Source organism: Rhincodon typus, chromosome 20 (genome assembly GCF_021869965.1).
Source record: "Rhincodon typus isolate 14 chromosome 20, sRhiTyp1.1, whole genome shotgun sequence".
Lineage (NCBI taxonomy): Eukaryota > Metazoa > Chordata > Chondrichthyes > Orectolobiformes > Rhincodontidae > Rhincodon > Rhincodon typus.
This window is the reverse complement of record NC_063351.1, coordinates 45,653,061-45,673,888: the sequence shown is the minus strand read 5'-3', so window position 1 is coordinate 45,673,888 and position 20,828 is coordinate 45,653,061. Positions and strand designations below refer to the sequence as shown.

Below are 20,828 nucleotides of genomic sequence, written 5' to 3'. Positions count from 1 at the left end.
TAGCAGGAACCATATCCCTCTATTCCCTTCCTATTCATGTATTCATCTGGGTGCTTATTGAATGCTGCTATTATGCCTGCTTCCACCACTCCTCTGGCAATGTGTTCCAGGCATTCACCACCCTTTGTGTGAAAAATATGCCTCGCACATCTGTTTTAAACTTCCTCCCCTCATACCTTGAAACCTTGTCCCCGTAGTCATTGACCCGTCCACCCTGGGAAAAAGCCTCATACTTTCCACTCTATCCATGCCATTCATAATCTTACGAACTTCTATCAGGTCGCCCCTCAACCTCTTGTGTTCCAGTGAAAACAAATCCAGTCTGAAGAAGGGCCCTGACCCGAAATGTCAGCTTTCCTGCTCCTCTGATGCTGTCTGGCCTGCTGTGTTCCTTCAGGTCCACACTGTGCTATCCAACCTGGAGCTAAAATTCCCCAATACCAAGCAACATCCTGGTAAACCATTCTGTACTCTCTCCAAAATCTTTATTGAATAGGTAAGTTTTAAGTTCTAAGGACTGTCTTAAATGAAGGAAGGGAGGTAGGGGGCAAAGATATTTAAGGATCGAATTCCAGAATTTAAGTCCCTGGCAGCTGGAGGTGCAGACCTCCAATGGTGGACTGATTAAAATATGAACAACTCACACGGACACAGACCCAGACACACACTCACACACACAGACGCACAGGCACACACAGACACACTCACACACACATACACACACAGACACACACACAGAGACACAGACACACGTGTCCACCCATACCTATACATGCACACGCTACAGGAGAAAGGAATATTGACTCAATTTCTTCTTTCTCAACCAAAGAGAGCTGAATCCAATTGTACTGCTCTGACTATGTTGAGCTACCGAGCATATAATAGGCATCAAAACTGCAATCTCCCTCCTCTGTATGGCTCAGAAAAAACACTGGACTTCAGGGAGCACAGTCACACTTTAAGCAATTAATTCACATAGATCACAGCTTATGTATGTTAGAATATCATAGGAACCTGAGCAACATGGGCTATGGCAAGATGAGTACCAATGTTGGGCAAGAAGTTTGGCGAAGTTTATCCCAGTGTTGGGAGTAACTCGGTTTTTTGTTTTTGCTGAACGATGAGGCAAGTTTCACATGGGCAGTGGCAAGTTCCCAATTAAAGGGGATTAATGATGCTAATCATCTTAATAACATTGTGACTCACCTTACTGACATTCAGCTTCCTATCTTCCCAAAAGCACTGAACAAGCAAGGCTGGTAAAATTCTCAACCTGGAGGTCCGAGCATGTTCCTGGTGAGGTCAGCTCACCACTGGCTGTGAGGAGCATCCATGTTGCTCAGCAGCAAACAGTGTCTCAGGGTACGCTCCGTGGGCACCAGCCACATGCATTCCTCATCCACGGACATTGGAATCGGACATTTGCCAACTCCTCACAATCCTGGCAATGCCTCTCTGACCACCCCCCCAACATCGCAGGATGCTGAGGAAGTAGAGGCCCGCACTGCAGGGTGCACCAGTAACCAGCATTGACAGGCTGCTGCAAGGACACTCAATGCAGGGACAGGCCCTCAGTTCCTGGCTGGACCAGGCTGTAGCTCAGGGCTGCTTGCTTACTCTCTTAGCGCTCACTCAGCACCTACCGGCCAGCTTGCAGCATCCCTGTCTTGCCATGCCACCCCATTCCTGTTAGTCAGAGCCAAAGTATTACCATATGGCTATGCTGTTTAGTGCAGACACACAGACAGGCTACTTGTTATTAGGGATTTGGCTGGGGCTGGGGAAATGGGAGAATGGAGCTGTTTTTATGAGCAGTACACCGAGACGTCAATCTAACACCTACAGCATGTGCCAGCTGCTTGTGCAGCAAACACACTACTGCACACATTTATTCAACCACAAAGCCCTGTCAGAAAGTGGTTGGGGCCAGTCCTCAGTCTACACAAGGGGGTGCGCTACTGTCTGTCGGGGGGTCCCAGTGCCATCAGTCACAAGCCCAGTCCATACACAATCCAGGGCTGGGCCATGGCCAATTGTCCACTTGGGCCACTTATGGCCAGATTTTTCTGAGCACGGTCTGGGGAGCAGTTGGTCCTGTAGGGTCAGCAGCAGCGGTGTGGGCTATCATCAGTCAGGGACCTGCAAACACAGCAGTAAACGGTCTGCTCACAGGTCTAGGGATTGCTTGTCGAAGTCAGTCAGAGAGCTGGGGACAAGTACACTCTGTCTGTTAATTGTTAAGGAAGAGGCAAAGGGGTGCTTTATGGGGAGCAGGCAAATCAGGGCCATTCGTGTTGAGGGGAGCGAAGGTTGGGTTTCAAAGTAAAGGCACTTGTAGAGGTGGGGTCAAAGGCGATGATGGGGAATATTCAAGGAGGTGTGGGGCAGGAGGAATAGCAATGCTAGGTTTCAGCAGCGGGTGATATTGGCAGGGACCACAACTGTGGCCCCAACAGGGAAAACATGGAGGAGCAAACTGGGCATTTTTAAGGTGTAACGTCAAAGTTCGGGGGAGGTGAGTACAGCAGGAGGTGAAATTCAATGAGGTGAGTCTCCAAATGGAGGACACTCGGTGGAAATGGTCCACAGGAGTTGTATGAGGTAAAAGGGACATGGATGCTCAGAAGGGGGTGGGGGAAGGTTGGGGAGTGTTACCTGGCAACTAGGCAGGGACCGGAGCTGACAATGTACAGCATGAACTTCATTCCCTGCATCACTTCCTGTTCTCTGGAAGCAAAATGCATCTGGGAAATGGCTGGGACAATGCCCAGGCTGAGCAGAGTCAGTGTCACTTTGATGGGTACCACATCTGCTGAATGCTGGCACATTGAAGGAAAGGGCAAATACATACAAACTCCAGCTCCGGTTCATTTGCAACCACTTCAAACCTATGACCACTTCCATCTAGAAGGACAAGGACAGCAGATACATGGGAACACCACCAACTGCAAGTTCCCCTCCAAGCCACTCACCATCCTGACTTGGGAATATATCGCTGTTCCTCCACTGCCACTGGGTCAAAATCCTGGAATTCCTTCCCTAATAGCATTGTGGGTCAACCCACAGTAGGAGTACTGCTGCGGTTCAAGAAGGCAGCTCACCACCACCTTCTTAAGGGCAACTAGGGGTGAGCAAGAAATGCTGGCCAGCCAGCAACGCCCACATCCCACAAAAAATGAATAGAAAAAAAAACTTCACCACCCACTTGTAATGCAGGGACAGTGTGAACGTGCTTCGGGTTCAAATGCTGGTCAAAGGAACATTTCACCACACCATTGGGGCTTGCAAATTGAATTCTGGCATCTCAATGATGCTGAAGTTAGCAGCAACGACTCAGAAAATGGAGAAAGCTGATCGAAGGTGACCCATTACTTGGTGCAACTTCTAAGGGTGCTGAAGGAAATGGTGAGCATCATCAGTCATGGATGTTTGATGATGGTCTGTTCCAAATGCAATGAAGAGTAAAATGATTGATGTGGGTTTGAGATGGGATTTAGCGCACAGCGGGTACTCTGATCTTGATGGTATGTGCTGGCCCCTTGGCCAATGCAGCTCCCTCTTGAGGTTGGTGCCCATGCTGAGGCTGAAGCTGAATGAGTAGAGGGGGACATGCCCCCCCCGACCCCTTAGTGGAGTGCAGCCTGTCATACAGTGTGGAGGAGTGTGTGAGGCTCTTATCTGCAGGTAATGCCACCACTGACTGATCTGCGGTTAAAGAGTTTCTGCTGCTCCTCATGTTCCCAACAGAGGTCATTTCCAGCTGGAGCCTTGCACCCAGCCACTGGTCAGATATTGGGCTTTGTGGCTGCCTTCCTCAGAAAGTGATGCAGGAGGATCTGGGCCAACAGCAAGCCCAGGAGCAGTGAGGACCACCCAGCTCAGAGAGATGGCACAGCGGCATGGCCCCTTAGGGTCCACAATAGGACCGAAGTTTTTCACCCCCAACTTTGGATCAGCGTTGACATAGACTCTGTGCATCCTGGGACAATGTGATGGAACTGTGGTGGATGCTAGAGCAGGACCGAGAGGCTGCAGGAATGGGAGGCCATCCTCTCCTGATGGCTGTGAAGGTGACAGTTGCCCTGAATCTCTACATTACAGACTCTTTCTGGGGAGTGATGTGTGACCTGTGTGGGATCTCTCAGTCATGCACCGACAGATGAATCAGCACTGAGAGGGCCATGTCACAACCCGGCAGACTTCATCAACAGAAGGGATTCCATTCAATTATTGTACACATGATCTGTGATCACAGTTACCACTTCCTCAGGGTGTGCACCCACTACCCTGGCAGCTGCTATGACTGCTACATTCAGAATCATTCTTGTGTACCTACTATGTTTGAGGGTCCAGATACCTTACAAGGCTAGTTACTGGGGTACAAGGGTTGCCCACTGTTACCACGGTTCATGACTCCACTGTGTAATCCCCTAACTAGTGCAGAGCACAGATACAATATTATCCCAGATAACAAGGTGTAGAGCTGGAAGAACACAGCAGGCCAAACAGCATCAGAGGAGCAGGAAGGCTGATGTTTCGGGCCTAGACCCTTCTTCAGAAATGGTGAGAGAGGCAATACTATCTCATCCTTGATCAGGCCTGTAGTGGCAGAGGACCAAAGGCTGCTGAAGGTCTGGGGAAGGGCCCTCCAGTACATTCCAGACAGAGTGTGCTGCAGCATCCCGGCATGCTGTGCTCTGCCTAATTGGAACAGGCAACGTGGTGGTGTACTGGATACTGAGGAACTAGGGGATCAGGAGAAATCTTCCAAGGAGAATGAGGAGGAGGACCCTGGGGTGGGGAGGAAGCTCTACTTGTTTGTGTTGAGAGCTACATAGAACATAGAACATAGAACATAGAACATTACAGTGCAGTACAGGCCCTTCGGCCCTCGATGTTGCGCCGACCTGTGAAACCAATCTGAAGCCCATCTAACCTACACTATTCCATTATCATCCATATGTTTATCCAATGACCATTTAAATGCCCTTAAAGTTGGCGAGTCTACTACTTTTGCAGGCAGGGCATTCCACGCCCTTACTACTCTCTGAGTAAAGAACCTACCTCTGACATCTGTCCTATATCTATCACCCCTCAATTTAAAGCTATGTCCCCTCGTGCTAGCCATCACCATCCGAGGAAAAAGGCTCCCACTGTCCACCCTATCTAATCCTCTGATCATCTTGTATGTCTCTATCAAGTCACCTCTTAACCTTCTTCTCTCTAACGAAAACAGCCTCAAGACCCTCAGCCTTTCCTCATAAGACCTTCCCTCCATACCAGGCAACATCCTGGTAAATCTCCTCTGCACCCTTTCCAATGCTTCCACATCCTTCCTACAATGCGGTGACCAGAACTGTACGCAATACTCCAAGTGCAACCGCACCAGAGTTTTGTACAGCTGCAACATGACCTCATGGCTCCGAAACTCAATCCCTCTACCAATAAAACCTAACATACCGTAAGCCTTCTTAACAACGTTATCAACCTGGGTAGCAACTTTCAGTGATCTATGCACATGGACACCAAGATCTCTCTGCTCATCCACACTACCAAGAATCTTACCATTAGCCCAGTACTCTGTATTCCTGTTACTCCTTCCAAAGTGAATCACCTCACACTTTTCCGCATTAAACTCCATTTGCCACCTCTCAGCCCAGCTCTGCAGTTTATCTATGTCCCTCTGTAACCTGCAACATCCTCCCGCACTATCCACAACTCCACCGACTTTGGTGTCATCCACAAATTTACTAACCCATCCTTCTACACCCTCATCCAGGTCATTTATAAAAATGACAAACAGCAGTGGCCCCAAAACAGATCCTTGCGGTACACCACTAGTAACTGAACTCCAGGATGAACATTTCCCATCAACCACCACCCTCTGTCTTCTTGCAGCTAGCCAATTTCTGATCCAAACTGCTAAATCACCCTCAATCCTCAATCCCATGCCTACAATACAGACAGGGCCTCAGTTCCAGTCAATGAGAGCTGAGTGAAGCAGACTCTTATTGAATGTTAAGTCTCTGTTGGTCGTGGTGCCAGATTTGGTTTGCATTGTGGGGGCAAACTGAAGCCTCTATTTGTTTTACTTAAGCTCACTTTTGTTGGCTGCAAGTAAAAGCTCTTGTTTGAAATTGTCCAAAAGCTTGCCTTTATGTGATGTAACCTTACTAGACAAGCAATGGGAATCGGAGACAGAGTAATGTTGACTTAGTGACATTGTCCAGATGGGTTGTAGCTACGGAAGAGGTCAAACTGTGTGACCCAGTGTTTTAACAGTGATGAGTGTGAGGGAATGGGGTTGTATGTGTGAGGGAGTGTCAGTCATGCTGGCTACATGCCGTGAGTAGTCTGGCTTCATGACTGCTGCGATGACAATGCCATGACATTGCCGGTGAGGGCCAACACCCGATTGCCAACACTTCTCTGGCACAGCAGCCACTCAAAGATGGCAGGGACAGAACAGATGCTGGCCTTTCAACGGATGCCCACTGTTTGGCAAGTTGTTCTGGTAATGGAATGTGGTAACTTAGGGATAGAAGTGGGTGAGAGAGACATCATGGGGGCAGGATAGGTCATTAATGCTGGTCCTGGAGGAAGATGATGTCCCGTCCGCACATCACTATATCCACCAGAACCACCAGGTGCCCACCCAGAAAGCAGGGTACCAATTTCACCGAGTGCCACATTCGGGCCAAATGCCAGGAACCATGCAGTGCAATCTGGATTGTCAGTGCTTGCCCCAGTACACATTGGCTTCAAAACTTAGCACAGGCGCAAGGGATGCCAGTCTTTCAGCAGATATCCACCGAGTGGCAAGTTGTTCTGCGAACGACAGCTGGTAAGATGTCTTAGGCATGAATGAGAGGTAGTTAATGAGGTGAGTTTGGAAAGGTATGCCAAGAAATCTCACTGGAATGTTGGAAAGATGTCCAAAAAACCCAAAGCACCTCTCACTTAGCCAAAAACATATAAGATTTGTCTATTGTCCTATGGACAATGTTACAATCTAAATGATCAAGTTTATACGCTAAAGTCTCCGGGGTAGGAATCAGACCCTCTAGATGTTAGTCCCTTTTAATATAAAAACATTTCTTAACCATCCTGCATCATATTCACAGGAAGGTAGACGGCCCAGTCTTCACCCTGTATCAATAATAAGTTTCAAACGATGAGGGCCTGGGAAATGCCCAGTGACAACTCTCTCCTTTATCTCCTTGATTTATTTGGGAAGGTGCCTGCCATCCATTTGCTCCTTATGCCTCCCACAGATAAACAATGTAATTTAAAAACATCACTAATCTTTGCCCATCTTGAAGAGTACTTTCTTCACAGCAATTGAAAGTTTAATATGCTGAGATGAGGTCAAACAAAAGTTCACCAGATTAAATCCTGGGAAAGGAGGACTGTCTTCTGAGGAGGAGATACCAGCCAGAATGGGCCGACCATCTCTGAAATTTAGAAGAATTACAGACTATTGCATTGAAATTTATGCAAATCTTGGAAGACTTGTGTTGGTAGATGCTGCGAGGTTGTTTCCCCCAGGCAGAGACTCAAGAACTAAGGGAAATTGTCTCACAATAAAGGGTCAGACATTTCTGATTGAAGTAAGGAAAAATGTCTTCACTCAGAGGGTTGCAAATCTTTAGAAGTCTCTTATCCTGTCCAGTTGTTGAATATATTCAAGACAAAGAATGGTAGATTTTTGAACACTAATGTAATCTCAGCATGTGAAGATCAGGTATGAATTTATTGAGATTTAGGATAAACCGTGAACTTGTTAAATGATGTGTTGTAGTCATTTGGCCTACTCTTGCTTCCCTTTCTTACGTTCTTACAAATATCCAGCCGCTGTTTTGAATTTCCTGGCCAATTTCCATTTCTTGCTGTGGAAACAATGAACAGTCTTCATTCTGTGCTCAAGGCTTCAGACTGAGAACACAACAGTCTAAGCAATGAAAGATACAATTCATGTCATACTCCTCAATATTCCCGCACATCATAGTACCAGCTTAGCTCACTTGGCAACACTGTCACCTTTTTGTCACAAGGTTATGCATTCAAGTCACAGTCAAGGACTTGAGCACATTTGTCTGATAATGCTTCAGTGCTGGATGACAGTCAGTGTTGTCCTTCAAATGAAATACTAAACTGAGGCCCCATCCAGCTGTTTCCAATGTCTGGAGACCATCTCATGGTTTGACTTGAAGAGAAGGAAGATCACCTGGTGAACAATGCTTTCAAGCAAATGTTGATCAAGATTAGTTCATTCCATTACACGGCACTCTCAATGTAAGTACTTTACAGTTAACGCAGCCTTGGTATAATATAATCACCATTGCAAGGTGGGAAAACACAACAGCCAATTTGGAAGATACATTAAATTGAGGATCTAACTGTCTTCTTGCTTGTTGTAGCACTGTTTGAAGAATAGTTGAGTTTTCCTAGTGGCCTAACCAATAGTTACTTCTCCCTTTGTTTGTTCACTCATGCAATGTGGGTGTATCTGGCTGGGCCAGTGTTTATTGCTCATTCCTTGTTGCCCAGTCGGCAGTTGAGAGTCAACCACATTGTTGCGGATCTGGAGTCACATGTAGGCCAGACCAGGTAAGGATGACTCATTTCGTTCCCTGAAGGATATTAGTGAACGAGATGGGTTTTTTCCCTGACAATTGATAATGGTTTCACGGTCACCATTAAACCCTTAATTCCAAATTCTTTTTATTGAATTCAAATTCCACCATCTGCCGTGGCAGGATTTGAACCTGAGTCCTAAAACATTAGCTGAGTCTCTGGATCAATAGTTTAGTGATAATACCACTTGGGCATTGCCTCTCCATTAAAAATTGCCTCCTCATCTAAAATCAATTATTTCTGTTTGTGGTAACGTGCTGTGTACAAATTGGCTGCCACTTATCCTGCTTTTTAGCTGTGATTAAGATTTTAAAAAAGATACTTGCTTGCCTTCGAAGAGTTTTGAGATATCCTGAGATGGTATAAGGAGCTATATAAATACATACTGTCTAATCTATATTCTAAGTACTGAACTAGGGTTTAGTTGCAAAGCTTTCTAGCTCAGAAATGAGGTGATCATTTAGCCATTCAGTAGCAATCCTTTCAATGTTCATTGGAATAGAAAGCCATCAGGTTGTTTCTTTAAAAAATTTCCTAATCAGTGGCAGACTTGCTATACCAGATATTCCACCACCAACATGCCCCATCAAGACACACAGTGCCCTTTCAAAACAAAAGTAGCCATGCAGATTATTCACTAGGGTGTTAATTTTTGGACTGACTGCTTTTCCCCTTTTTTTAATTTTCATTTTAGAGTCTGTGCACAAGCAGTACACCACCCTCGAAGAAAAAAATTGTAAACCTTTACTGTCTCTGCATTGATTATAACATTCTTGTACTGGCCTGCCTAGTGACGCTGTAATTATAACACATTCATGCTGTTAAGTGCAACTTAAGGAGCCAACTTGTTCTCCTGGCCAGCTGCATTAATCCCTGCAATCTTCTTTCTTAAAGCTTTTGAAGAGTTCTTTAAATTATGTTTCTGTAATCACATTTGATTTCTTTTCATTAGAAACTAAAATACCTAACTGTATGCATACAGAGATAATGATGTGTTACCTTGCAGGAATCAGGTGGGACTCATTGTTCAATGGTGATTGCATCAATTGCAGTGAGACAGAATGGCTTCCGCTCGCTAAATCAAAAATTGAGATCCTGCTAGAATTTAATTTTACTCTCAATTTTCTCCTGATCACTCCTAAAGGTGTTGACTTTTGCTGACCTCTGAGAGTCCCTTTAGCAAGTTGCCATCCATTATCTGCGAGCCTGGCCAAGCAAAAGGTGGCAACTATCTGACTGGAGGCTCTGAGATCTTTGCATGAAAATACAAATGTTGAGCACATTTAAGGGTAAAGTAACCATAGTTCTACTGGACAACAGGGCTGCTATCACATTAGAAAAAGATGATTGGTAGTGGTTTAACCTGAGGATCACCATGCCTCAGGCGAGGGGTGACGTTGAGAAGGAGAGTCGATCATAGTCACCTCAGCTGGTGCAGAAATTGAACCCACACTGCTGGTGTTATTGCTTATCACAAACCAGCATCTGCCTAACTGAACCCCCTACTGAGGCCTACAAAGGGTTCCACAGTCAAATTTGTTCTTAGGTTTGTGTGTGAAGAGTGGATTTTAGAGGAGGTGTAAGCAGAAGAGCTACCAACACCCCAGGAACAGTATTCAACAGGGGAGAGGGTTAGAAAAAGGACTGATTTTACAGTGATGCTTTTACATGCCCATTTGACTGGTGAAATAGTTTCATAATGAAACATTTAACTGTGCAGCACTCTCCATTTTTATGTCTATTATCTACAAACTTGGCATGTTTTTCAACAACTCACAAATAAACATGTAATACAGTGCTCGCCTTTGTTGGAGAATTATCTAGAAGCTCGATATAAAACTAATCTTTTGTTTGGAACTAAACCGTGACCGAAAGAGATACATCAAGCCAACTGTTACATTGTTGACTTCCAAAAAGATGCAATATTTAAGAGAATCTAGAATTAAGGGCTCTACAGTGCAGTGAGTAATCACATATAGATTACACCAGCATTTACACAAATATCGCAACTTGTTAAGAAACAAGATTGCCTGCGCAGGCCTTGATTCTAAACAAGAAGACATTTATAAAGGTACTTTTTTTTTGAAAACATCAAAACCTTATCAGACATATCTTGTTGAAACTTGAGGGAAAAGAAACAGAGAGATTGCAGAAGAATTACATCAGGTGACGAGGTTAAAAGAATCTGTGAGAGTAAAGGTTCAGTTGTGTCACAGACCCCCAATGCTAGCACCTTCCATCATTGTACCCTTCCCACGTCAAAGATTTCCTACAAATTAAGTTAATTTTGCTTCAATCTGGTAAAAGCTTAAAGAAGGAACTTTCATTCATACAGCACCAAGTATAATCTCTGGACCTCCCAGAACATTTTAGAAGCAATGAGCATTTGAAGTGTTGTTGCTGTTATAAAGTAAAAAAAATGCAGCAGTTAATTTGCACACAGATATTTCCCTCAGACAGCAATAAAATAAATAATGGTAATAAATAAACAGTGAAATAAATAGCCAGATTCAATGGTGTTGGTTGAGGATAGACATCAGTCCAAGCTCCAGGAGATCTTCAGAGAGCAGATGGGATTGAGACAAAGGTTTGAAATATCTGAAAGACAGTGCACCTGATAGTACAGCACTCACTCAGTACTTCACTGGAATGTCAGCCTTCATTTTGCACTCTAGATTCTGGAGTATGATTTGAACTCATGACCTTCGAGGCTCCAAGGCAAGAGTGCTACCCAATGAATGCATCACTGGGAAAGTGATGCTGTCTTTAGTATGGGCAACACTGGTCACAAGAGACAAAGAGCAACCAACAGCAACACTGAAACTAATATAGTATTTAAGGAATGTTGCTTGTCCTTGTGAGAACCAAACCATTGCCCCTGGCTACTGATCTTGCATCCAATGGAAATTATTTCTCTTTATTTACACTATCAAAATCTCTCATATTCTTATTAGATCTCCCCACAAATTTCAACACTTTTGACTAAAAAAGTCTCATTCTCTCCACATAACTGAGTTTCCTCATCCATGGAATCATTCTATTCTGCTTCTCCAAGGTCTTGACATCCTTCCTATAGTGCGGTGCCCAGAATGGAACTTGATACTCCAGCTGAGAACAAATTGTAGTTCTGATTGAAATTGAATTTCTGATCTACACCTTCCAAAGTGCACTAAATGGGAGATAGAAGAGGATTTATTTTGCAAGAGATTGACTTCAGTAAAAATTAACCAAAGTTGAGAATTATCCACTACAGGAGGTCAAAGGTTTTGTTTATTCAGAAAACTATGGTGTCCAGATTCTGCGTTACCATGGGGACTGCACTCTGAATTGATCTCTAGTTTTCAATCCTCAGTGTTAATATTATGAGTCCTATTCTTCTTCTCTGGCTCTTCTTCATGTTTCCAGCCACTACCGGCAGTGTAATCCACTGTCAAGCTCAGAACCCAGCACGCTACACTCTCCATTTCCTGGCAGAGTGGAACAGCTTTTCCTTTCCAAAGCAATATCCGACATACAGACCTCCAGCCCAGTGGTCTATGCTTTTCGGTGAGTTATGGTTTTTGTTGTATTCTTGATCTAAACATCCCACAGTTTGCTGGGATAATAAAACTCTTACTGCAGAAAACAAGTAAGTTGTGTCAACTCAATCGGTCGACAATGAATGAAAAGAACTTGAAGAGAGAACCATATTTTCTCTGAATCCACTGGCCTAGATATTAAGTGGTGCTGTGACCAATTTACAAGTGCAAATTGAGTGTCCACCTTAACAATAGCAGGGTTTGGGTGAGTCACCTCATTACACTCCATATGTGACAGTCTACTGTATTCATTCAGGCCAAAACACAAGTGCCCAAAGGCCTTGCATACACCAGATACGGGTCTGGCTGTGAGCTTCCCATGCCTGTCGAGGCCTCTTTGAAAATTTGAGATTCCCTGAAAACAGACGGTGGTGTCTGCGTTCAGGAAAACCTGGTCCCCTATTCCAAAGGGATTGACTCAGTGGAATGTGAGTTCAAATCCTGTTAATTCAATTTGAGCTCAAACTGGGGTGACACGGTGGCTCAGTGGTTAGCACTGCTGCCTCACAGTGCTAGGGACCCCAGTTCAATTCCACCCTTAGGCGACTGTCTGTGTGGAGTTTGCACGTTCTCCCTGTGTCTGCGTGGGTTTCCTCCAGGTGTTCCAGTTTCCTCTCACGGTCCAAAGATGTGCAGGTTAGGTGGTTTGGCCATGGGAAATACAGGGTAGTGGAGTGATCTATGTGGCATGCTCTTCAGAAGGTCAGTGTGGACTTGATGGGCTGAATGGCCTGCTTGCATGCTGTAGGGATTCTGTGAACTAAAAACCTGGTATCAGTAAAATGACCATGAAGCTGTTGGATCATTCTAACATTCACAAACATGTTTCTGGGAGCCAAAACATTACCCTCAATGCCTGACACTCCAGTCTCATTCTAAAATGGTTAACTCTTACTGTTTTCTGAAGAGTACTCGGAAGCCACTCAGTTGAATAAGTCCAATAACGACGGCTGATAAACAAGGTTCTATATCTCCATGGGCAACTGGGGGTGGGCATTAAAAAGCTGGCCTTTCCAGGAATAGCCATTTTCTAAGAAGGATTGCTTTTAAAAAAAAACATTGTAATTAAAAAGCACTGAGTGCAATGGTATAAATATCATTGAGCTGTATCATGGTAAACCATAACCATGGTTGCATAGTGTAATGCCACTTGAATTTAATAACTGCAATCATAAATTCTTCTTTGTTTACACCCATAATGTTTCAAAATCTTAACAGTTCATGTTTGTGCTGCTCTCAATCCACAGCAGTTCTGAGAATTAAATGACTCAATCAAACTGTTTACGCTTTGGGAAACTGTGCCTCGAAAATTTGTTTAGAAAAAGGGTAGGAAATTGTGCTGCAAAAAGTGCTAGTTATCCTTTATTCTGAATTGTTGCTAAGTAGTCCAATTAAATAAAGGAACTTATTGTATTAGTGGGATTAAAAAAGAGTGGCAGCACTAGAAGGGATGGAAACAGATACCGTTCTCAGGATTAAATAACATGAAGAAATGCTAGCTAATTGTTTTGCTTACATATGTGTGAGGACAGTTTGAGGTGCTGATGCTGAGCCCCACTGTGGCTGGTGTCAAGGGGCAAATACTATTCACAATGAATAATCACAATGAGAGGCCATTCGATTGCATGTAACCAAATTTTAAAAAATACTCTACCCTTGTTGCTTCATTCTTGATGCTTTGTTCTCGCAGGTTGTGTCCACAGCTATGACTTCACTTTGTGGGTGGAAGGGGCCATGGCTTCCTCTGGCGTTAAAATGTTTGCGGAGGATGGAAAGCACGAACTCCTATTAGAAGAGGTGAATGCCACACAGGGTGTTGTGCACGGCTGCTTTCACAGTAATCCCATCACGGCAGGAGAAGGGAATTCCAGCACAGCATTCACTGTCACTCCGTCACACCCTCTTGTAAGTTACAAGGCATTTTTGGCTGTTTTTTCACTCGACATGTGTTTTCATACCTCTCTAGGAAGATGATGTATATTTTAGTCCCTCTCCGCTTTTCAACACCTCCCGTACAGTTCGTAAAGAAGCAACTCTTGCCAGTGTATGGCCAATGGATACAGTACCATTATCAATATCTGGAGGTCAGTCCTCACCCATGAGGCTTGATCGTATGGCATTCAAGAACTCCACAGCCAATAGAATCAACAAGCAAAGTAAAGAACAGCACAGCACAGGAACATGCCCTTTGGCTCATCAAGCTTGCGCCAACACATTACGCCTTTCTAAATTAGAAACTTTTTGCCTCTATGTGGTCCGCATCCCTCCATTCATGTAGCTATCTCTTAAACACTGCTATTGTATCTGCTTCTACCATCTCCTCTGGATAAGAGTGTCCGTCTTGTAGATGGAAATAAAAGAATCACAACATACAACGATATTTTTAAGGGAGTGATAGATAGATTCTTGGTTATGAAGGGGATGAAAGATTATCAAGGCTAAGCAGCAACATGGAGTTGAAGTCAAAATCAGATGAGCCCTGATCTTATTGAAAGGTGGAGCAGCCTCATAGGGCCAAGTGGTCCACTTTTGTTCCTTGTTCAAACATTGATGTATGCCATTCCCATATACCTAAGATTTCTAGAAGTCAATCTAATGATTATCTGAACGTGCAAAGACACTAACTAGGAGGAGAAGTCAACTATTCAGTCTCTCATGACTGCTCTCCCATTCAATAAAATGGTGGCTGATCTGTTTGTATTTCGAATTCCAAGTTCCGATCTATCCCAAAAACCTTGCCTAACAAGAACCTAATGATGTCTGTGTTAAAAAAATGCAATGACACCTACCTCCACCACCTTCTGAGGTACAGATGCCCAAATTCAGGACAGCAGGTTTTTTCCGAATCTAGGAGAGGTTATGTGACCATCATCTCTTACGGCCAGCAGAACATTGCTGCCACATTTCCTGCATAACAATCACACTTCAAAAACATTTCATTGGCTGTAAAATACTTTGGAAGATCCTGAGGTTGTGAATGATGATATAGGAATGCAAGTTTACTTTCTCTTTTCTTTTAATCAGGATCAACAACACTTTAGATTTAGATTTAGGTTTTATTGTCATGTGTACTCAAATACAGAAGTACAGTGAAAATTGTATAATGTCATCACACACAGCACCATCTTAGGTACCAACACAAAGTAGTAAGAGAAACGAGAGTTAAAAAGTTAAGCATAACTTCAAAGAATAGTAGAAAAGTAAAGAAATAGGTAATAGTTTACATTAAAGTCTTTCGTAGTTTAAACTAGGAAAATAAAGGAATAAGTTAAAAGTTCAACAGTCTTTGATGAGTCCTCCACTTAGCTCACTCTCATGGGGAGACCTCAGCTCTCTGTTTTCGATGCCACCGCCACAGATACTGTCACTGCTGCTGGAACTACCGCCTCTCTGATGTCCCTCGGTGCCTCAGGAACATGCCCAGGCAGGATCCACTCGCACGCTGAGCCGAGATGCTGCCAGCAGCCGCTGAGACACTAGGCTGAGAGCCGCCATGAGGCCTTGCTGGGATCCACATGAGCTACGGAGAGACCAGGCTGGGGCCCACCATGAGCTGCCAAGAGACCAGGCCGGGATCCACAACGAGCTGCTGAGAGACCAGGCTGCGGCCCACCATGAGCTGCCAAGAGACCAGGCCGGGATCCACAACGAGCTGCTGAGAGACCAGTGCGGGATGCACCACAAGCTGCTGAGAGACCAGGCCGGGATCCACAACGAGCTGCTGAGAGACCAGGGCGGGATGCACCACGAGCTGCTGAGAGACCAGGGCGGGATGCACCATGAGCTGCTGAGAGACCAGGTCGGGATGCACCACGAGCTGCTGAGAGACCAGGCCGGGACCCACCACAAGCTGCTGAGAAACTAGGCCGGGACCCACCACAAGCTGCTCGACCAGCTGGTAGACCAGCCTGAAGCCCGTCACAGGGCAGATGAGCACCAAGATGGGGAAAACACCAAAAAGAGAAGGAAGTGAGAAATAAAAGAAGGAGCAGAGGAGCTCCGGTTGGAGCACCTTATTCTGCTACCATCTTGATAGGAAAGTTATGATTCTTTCTCTCCTTTGTTTGTTAATCATTGTGGTTAATCCACTGTTAACACCTAATTAAATGAAACCAATCATCATGTTTGACACACAATGAATGAGTGAGTGAATGAATGATTTATTGTCATGTGTAACTGGAAGATACAGTGAACAGTGTTTTGTTGTCACAATCTGGTGCCATTTTGAGTTACAATAAGGATAAAAAGAAATTACTTCATTAAGAGTTCATCTTCTGTTCAAATTGGGGTTTCAGACATGGCTTCAGGGCTTCTGCAAGGTCTCTGCTAGGTGTTCTGGTCCTCAAAGCGTCCTCACTCTGGGAACAGAAATGACGACGCTGATGCCCAAATGAGTGAAAATCCTAACTCCCTTCAAGTGTACTTTGTGTTTGTTTGATATAGAAGCATATCTGGGAGGATACACTGCACTTACCTAAACCCAGAAAACATGGGCATAGGTTGGGACGGGTCAAAGTTTAGACTCATCTTTGCTGTCCTCTTCCACCCCACACTATCACCTCCATGAGCAATAATGACCCTAGTCCAACAATACTTCCTTTTAAAAATTCTCATGCTTGTTTTCAAATTCCTCCATGGCTTTGCATCTCCCTGTCTCTGTAATGTTGACCAACCCTCCTAGATCTTTATATGAGGGTCCTCCTCTGACCTCTCATACATTCCCTATTTTCAACATTGGCAGCTGTGCGATCGAATACCTTCTTGTTACTTTTTTTGACCTTGATAATCCGATCTCTCCCCAGGTGAGGAACTGGGATTTTACAAGCAGCTGCCATTCCCAAGAATCTTCTCTCTAAATGACCTTCGGATATCCTTACTCAGTTCCCCACAGGAATTCCCCAAACCAAGGCCAGCATTGGGCAAACGAGATTAAATTAGATTTGTTTATCAGCTTTTAAGTATCACAATTATGGTCTAAAACTCCAAACTGATGCTGCTACAGGATTAATAAAGCCTTAGCAGCAAGATGTTAAAGGTGGCAGAGTATGATTCAAAAGTAGTTGAAAAAACAGGGAGGGTCATAGGCTTTATAAATGGAGGTATAAGAAAGAAAGCAAGAAAGTTGGATTAATGTTTATGAAGTTCATTATTTACTTGTTTAATTTATTAATTATATTATTTGTACATCCCCAAATAGAATTTTGTGTCCAATTATGGACTTCATATTTCAGGAAGAATGCAAAAAAGCATTTACAAGAATGGTTTCAGGGATGAGGACTTCAACTGAGTGATAGATTAGAGAAACTGGTGTCATTCTTTCTAAGGAAGAGAAGGTTGAGAGGAGATTTGATCGGGGTGTTCAAAATCATGAGATGTGTAGACAGAGTAAATAGAGAGAAATTGTTTCTGTTGGTGGAAAGGTTGATAAACAGACAGTCACCCATTTGAGGTGAATTCTACAATACGAGGAGGGGAAAGTGAAGTCGTTCTCCTCATAGAGAGGTTAGGTTAGGATTTGAAAAATACAGCTTGAAATCATGACAGAGATAGTTTCAAGTGGACCTTTAAAAGAGCATTAGACAACCAACTGAAAAAATCTACGGGGAAAGGACTTGGTGTAGAACAGCAGCGTTGTTCTTGCACGGAGCCAGCAGACCACAATGGGCTGAATGGCTTCCTTTCAGTGCTTAAATCATTCCATAATTCTACAGTTCATTCTTATTCTTCACTGTGACTTGAGTATCATGGGCAAGGCGAGCATTTTCTGCCCATCCCTAAATATCCGGGCGAATATGGTGGTGACCCGACTTCTTGAACTGTTGCAGTCCATGCGGTGTAGGTACACCCACAGCTTTGATGGTCCAACATTTTGACCCAGGGACAGTGAAAGAATGGTGAAAGGGTAGGAAACTGATGGTGTGCGGCTTGGAGGAATCTTGCAGTTATGCACCTGCTGTCTGTGTCCTCCTTGGTGGTAGAGGCTGCAGTTAGCCTGGATGGCTGGTTTGCAATGCAGAACAACACTAACAGCACAGGTTCAGTTAATGAACTGTCTGAGGTTACCATGCAGGACCCTCCTTCTCAACATCTCCCCCTCACATGATATGTGGTGAACCTCAGGTTAAAGCACCACCTGTCATCTCTCTCAAATTGGAGAGTAGGACTATGAGGACATTATTTTTGAGATTGCAGGTTTGGAAAGTGATGCTGAAGGAACCTTGGTAAGTTACTGCAGTGTATCATTATACACACTGCTGCCATTACTTGTCTATGGCGGTGGGAGTAAATATTTAGGTTGGTGAATGGGGCTTGAGCCAGTATTTAGCTTGAATGCTGTTGAGCATCATTAGTGTAGTTGGGGCTATACTCATCCAGAAAAGGCAAGAATATTTCATTACATTCCTAGGTTCTTTTGAAATATAAAAGGTGAGTTGTCCACCTCAGATTTCACAATATTTATATGGCTGGTCCATTGAACTTTTGTTCAATGGTAGGATGTTGGTAGTGAGAGAAATTCAGTGATGGTAAGACCAATAGACATAGGATCAGACCTAGGACTCAATCCATTGATTCTGCTCTGCCAAATGTCATTGAATGTCAAGGAAAGATCTTCTTTTGTTGGAGATGCTTACTGCCAAACATGTATGTGGCATGAATGCCCTATGCCACTTATTAGCTACAATGCTGTCCAAGCCTTGCTTTGTATAGACATACATAGCTTCAGTATCTGAGAAGTTGATCATCATATTGAATGTTAAATCTTCCTTATAGCACAAATGTGGAATTGATGTTTTACTTGATCGATAAACACAGAATCCAATTTTCTTAGCCTAACATTTTGAGTAGGGGATGAACTGTAAGTTTAGTTTCTCTGGTGCGGCTGTCAGCCATGTTGAATGTTTTACACTTTCTACAAACAAGGAGATAAAATGGGAGAATGAACCAACATTAATTTTTTTTACCTTCACTGGCATGTTTGAAATGTCAGAAAAATGTGCCAATTTAGCAAAAGTCAAAAGACAATGAACTCCATAGATGCACTGTGTCTGCATTTTCTCACGAGCCTGCAGTGGAATTAAGAAGGGTATTTATGAGATGAATGACCTGGTTCAAAGGTTGTGGTTTTATCATAAGATTGAGGTGAGGTCACATAACTCATGAGTACTTAGCACAAACATCATCTGATAAGAAGCTTCAAGTCAACTGTGGTCTTGTTTTTATCCCTGATATTTTTGTGTTATTCAAGGTAAGAAATATGCCAATGTTTGAAGTGAACACTTCCCACATTTTGCAGCTGGGATCACTAGTAAGCTTATTTTTGTCACAAATTTGACATGGTTTTGACCAGCACTTGACATGCACACAAAGGTAACTTTTGTCAGGTTTGATGCCAGTGATAGGGGCTCACGTGTAGTCAGTAAAGTTCTAGCTGGCTGGAAACTTACAGGAAGTGTGTAGGGCTCACATGGCAGCCTACAGCCATGCTATCTTTAGTTGTTAATGCATTCATTTTTAATTTCTCAGAAGCCTGTGGATAATAAAACAGAGAAACTCAATGCAGTTCCCTGTAAATTTCATTGTCCTAGGTCATCTTCATACTTTGCTATCTATATTGGGCAAATAGTACTAATGATTTACATGTCCCATCAGTATAGGCACTACTTAAGTGAAACATTGCTATGTTGTGCCGTTCAATGTTTGCTGGCTTACTTTTTCAGGCCAATGCAAAGTTTCTTTTGCATCTGTGCCCAACTAACATCTCACTTTACAACATAAACAGGAAGATGTTCAAAGCAGAGGGAGACAGAAAAACAGGAAGATATATATAGAACCACAAATGTTGCAGAAGAGGCTTGCCTGACAGTATATTAAATACATCAGCCAACAGAAACTGCCAAAAGTCTCCCTTAACAGTTCAGAAGGGGAACAGTCAGAAAGTGGGGACTTTGGGGACCAAGAATAAGTTAATGTGTTCAGGCCAACCTCTACTTCAACAACTTGCATTTGTATAGCACCCTTAACATGCTAAAACACTTCCCAGACTGCTATCAAATGAAATTCAACTCTGAACCACATAAGGAGATATTAGGCAGCTATTAAAAAGGTATGTTGTAAGAAGAGAGGGTGGGACAGGTTGAGTGGTTTAGCAAGGCAATGCAGAGCTTTGATATGGACTGCAATTCCTGCTTAGGTTTTAAGCTCTGTAACTGCCTCCCTAAATCTGCTTACAGTCATACTGGTTGAGGAATAAATCTTGGCTGGAAGTCAAGGGCAGCCAGTTCTTCTTTGAAATAACGCCTTTGGCATCTCTTACATCAAGCTGAGACAGCAGGCAGGGTTCTCGTTTAAATTCTCATCCAAAAGATGGCACTCCCTGAGAACTGCACTGAAGGGTCTGCCTGCATTCTGTACGCAAATCTGTGGAGCAAGACTGAATCCATAACCTTCTGTCTCAGAGTTGAGTCACAGTTACTGATCTATGCAAGTTTTTAACCTTAAAAATGTGGTTAAAGTAATAGAAAGAAAACTATGCTTAAATAGAGATAACAAGGTGTAGAGCTGGATGAACACAGCAGGCCAAGCAGCATCAGAGGAGCAGGAAGGCTGACGTTT

At 43.7% G+C, this 20,828-nt stretch overlaps 1 protein-coding gene across 2 annotated transcripts in view; it reads left to right on the top strand.

Moving 5' to 3' along the window:
* Window positions 1–11,996: 11,996 nt before the first annotated feature.
* LOC109915132 (spondin-2-like) overlaps window positions 11,997–20,828 on the top strand; it is a 37,905-nt gene continuing 29,073 nt past the window's right edge. Inside the window, exons 1-2 of one of the 2 annotated variants that reach the window (XM_020514733.2) lie at window positions 11,997–12,183; window positions 13,906–14,120. In XM_020514733.2, coding sequence (XP_020370322.1) covers window positions 12,000–12,183; window positions 13,906–14,120 — 399 coding nt within the window. In that variant the 5' untranslated portion in view covers window positions 11,997–11,999. Of the gene's footprint in view, window positions 12,184–13,500; window positions 13,542–13,905; window positions 14,121–20,828 lie in introns of those variants that run through there. The other variant, XM_048608695.1, reaches the window with a different exon arrangement.